The sequence below is a fragment of the Haliaeetus leucocephalus genome, unplaced genomic scaffold (genome assembly GCF_000737465.1).
Source record: "Haliaeetus leucocephalus isolate CR32 unplaced genomic scaffold, Haliaeetus_leucocephalus-4.0 Scaffold451, whole genome shotgun sequence".
NCBI classification, from domain to species: domain Eukaryota; kingdom Metazoa; phylum Chordata; class Aves; order Accipitriformes; family Accipitridae; genus Haliaeetus; species Haliaeetus leucocephalus.
In genome coordinates this window covers 353,560-354,673 of record NW_010972887.1, presented here as the reverse complement: position 1 = coordinate 354,673, position 1,114 = coordinate 353,560, and the positions used below count along the sequence as shown (strand labels likewise).

The 1,114-nt window shown below is 50.4% G+C and overlaps 1 protein-coding gene across 1 annotated transcript in view; it reads right to left on the bottom strand.

The window, feature by feature from the left end:
• Positions 1-684, bottom strand: part of EN1 (engrailed homeobox 1) — a 9,958-nt gene extending 9,274 nt beyond the window's left edge. Inside the window, exon 1 of the mRNA XM_010575220.1 lies at positions 570-684. Coding sequence (XP_010573522.1) covers positions 570-684 — 115 coding nt within the window. The remainder of the gene's footprint in view (positions 1-569) is intronic.
• Between the last annotated feature and the right edge of the window lie 430 nt (positions 685-1,114).

Genomic DNA, 1,114 nt, shown 5'->3' with positions numbered 1-1,114 from the left:
AGCGGTTTTATTGGTTTGTTTCTCTTCCTATTAAAAAAAAAATTAAAAAAGGGGGGGGGGGGAAGCAGAAGAAAGAAAGAAAAGGAAAAAAACAAAGAAAAAGAAAAAGGAAAGAGGAAAGGGAAAAGAAAAGGAAAGGGGGAAATAAAAAAAAGGAAAAGGAAAAGAAACAAAGAAGAAGAGGAATTAAAAAGGAACAAAGAAAAGGAAAAAGAAGAGGCAAAAGAAAGGACAGAAAACCAGGAAAGATAGAAAAAAGGAGAAGAAGCATAGAAAACAGGAAAATAGAAATGAGAAGGAAAAAGAAAAAAATAAGAAGAGAAGAGAAGAGAAGAGAAGAGAAAAGAAAAGAAAAGAAAAGAAAAGAAAAGAAAAGAAAAGAAAAGAAAAGAAAAGAAAAGAAAAGAAAAGAAAAGAAAAGAAAAGAAGCGAGGTAGAGCGAAGGAAATAAGGAAAGCAGAAAGGAGAGAGAAGAGCTCGCGGCTTTCCAGTGGCCTGGCTGCAAACACCTTCCCATCTGCTTCCCAAGCCCCCTCCCGCCTCCCACCCACATCTGCAGCCCACCCTACCTCTCTGCGAGTAGCACAAGTCACCTGGATCGGCTGCCTTAAAAAGTCCCGGCTCCCGGCGATGTTTCTCGCTAGCTGGCCGGGGGAGGAATACATCCGAGAAGGGCAGCGGCATCCTCTCGACAGGCGAGCAGTCCAAACGCCTTTCTCCAGCCCCGTCTGCCTCCCTGACAATCTGCTTTAAGTTACAGGGGATGTTTCCGAGCGCTGCTTTACCCCACTTCGGGGCAGATCCTCCTGGCCCCCCGCTAAATACGTGACCGACAGGGGCTGAAAGTTTTGTGGCAGGGTTTGGCTCCGCACCCACCTCGGCTCCACCGGGCCGGTCCGGGCGTGCGCCTCGTTCCCCCCCTCACCCGGTGTCGGGCTGGCTCGAACCCATTTACGTTTTTAAAGATGTTTTCCATTTCCTCCGGCTCTCCCTACCTATGTCTCGCCCTAGCTTCTGCCTCTGCTCCGGGAGCCGTGCAGCCCGAGGAAGGGTCGGGGATACTTTCGCCGCCCGGCCCGGCGGGGTGGCGGCGGGGCCGGGGCCGGGGCCGGGG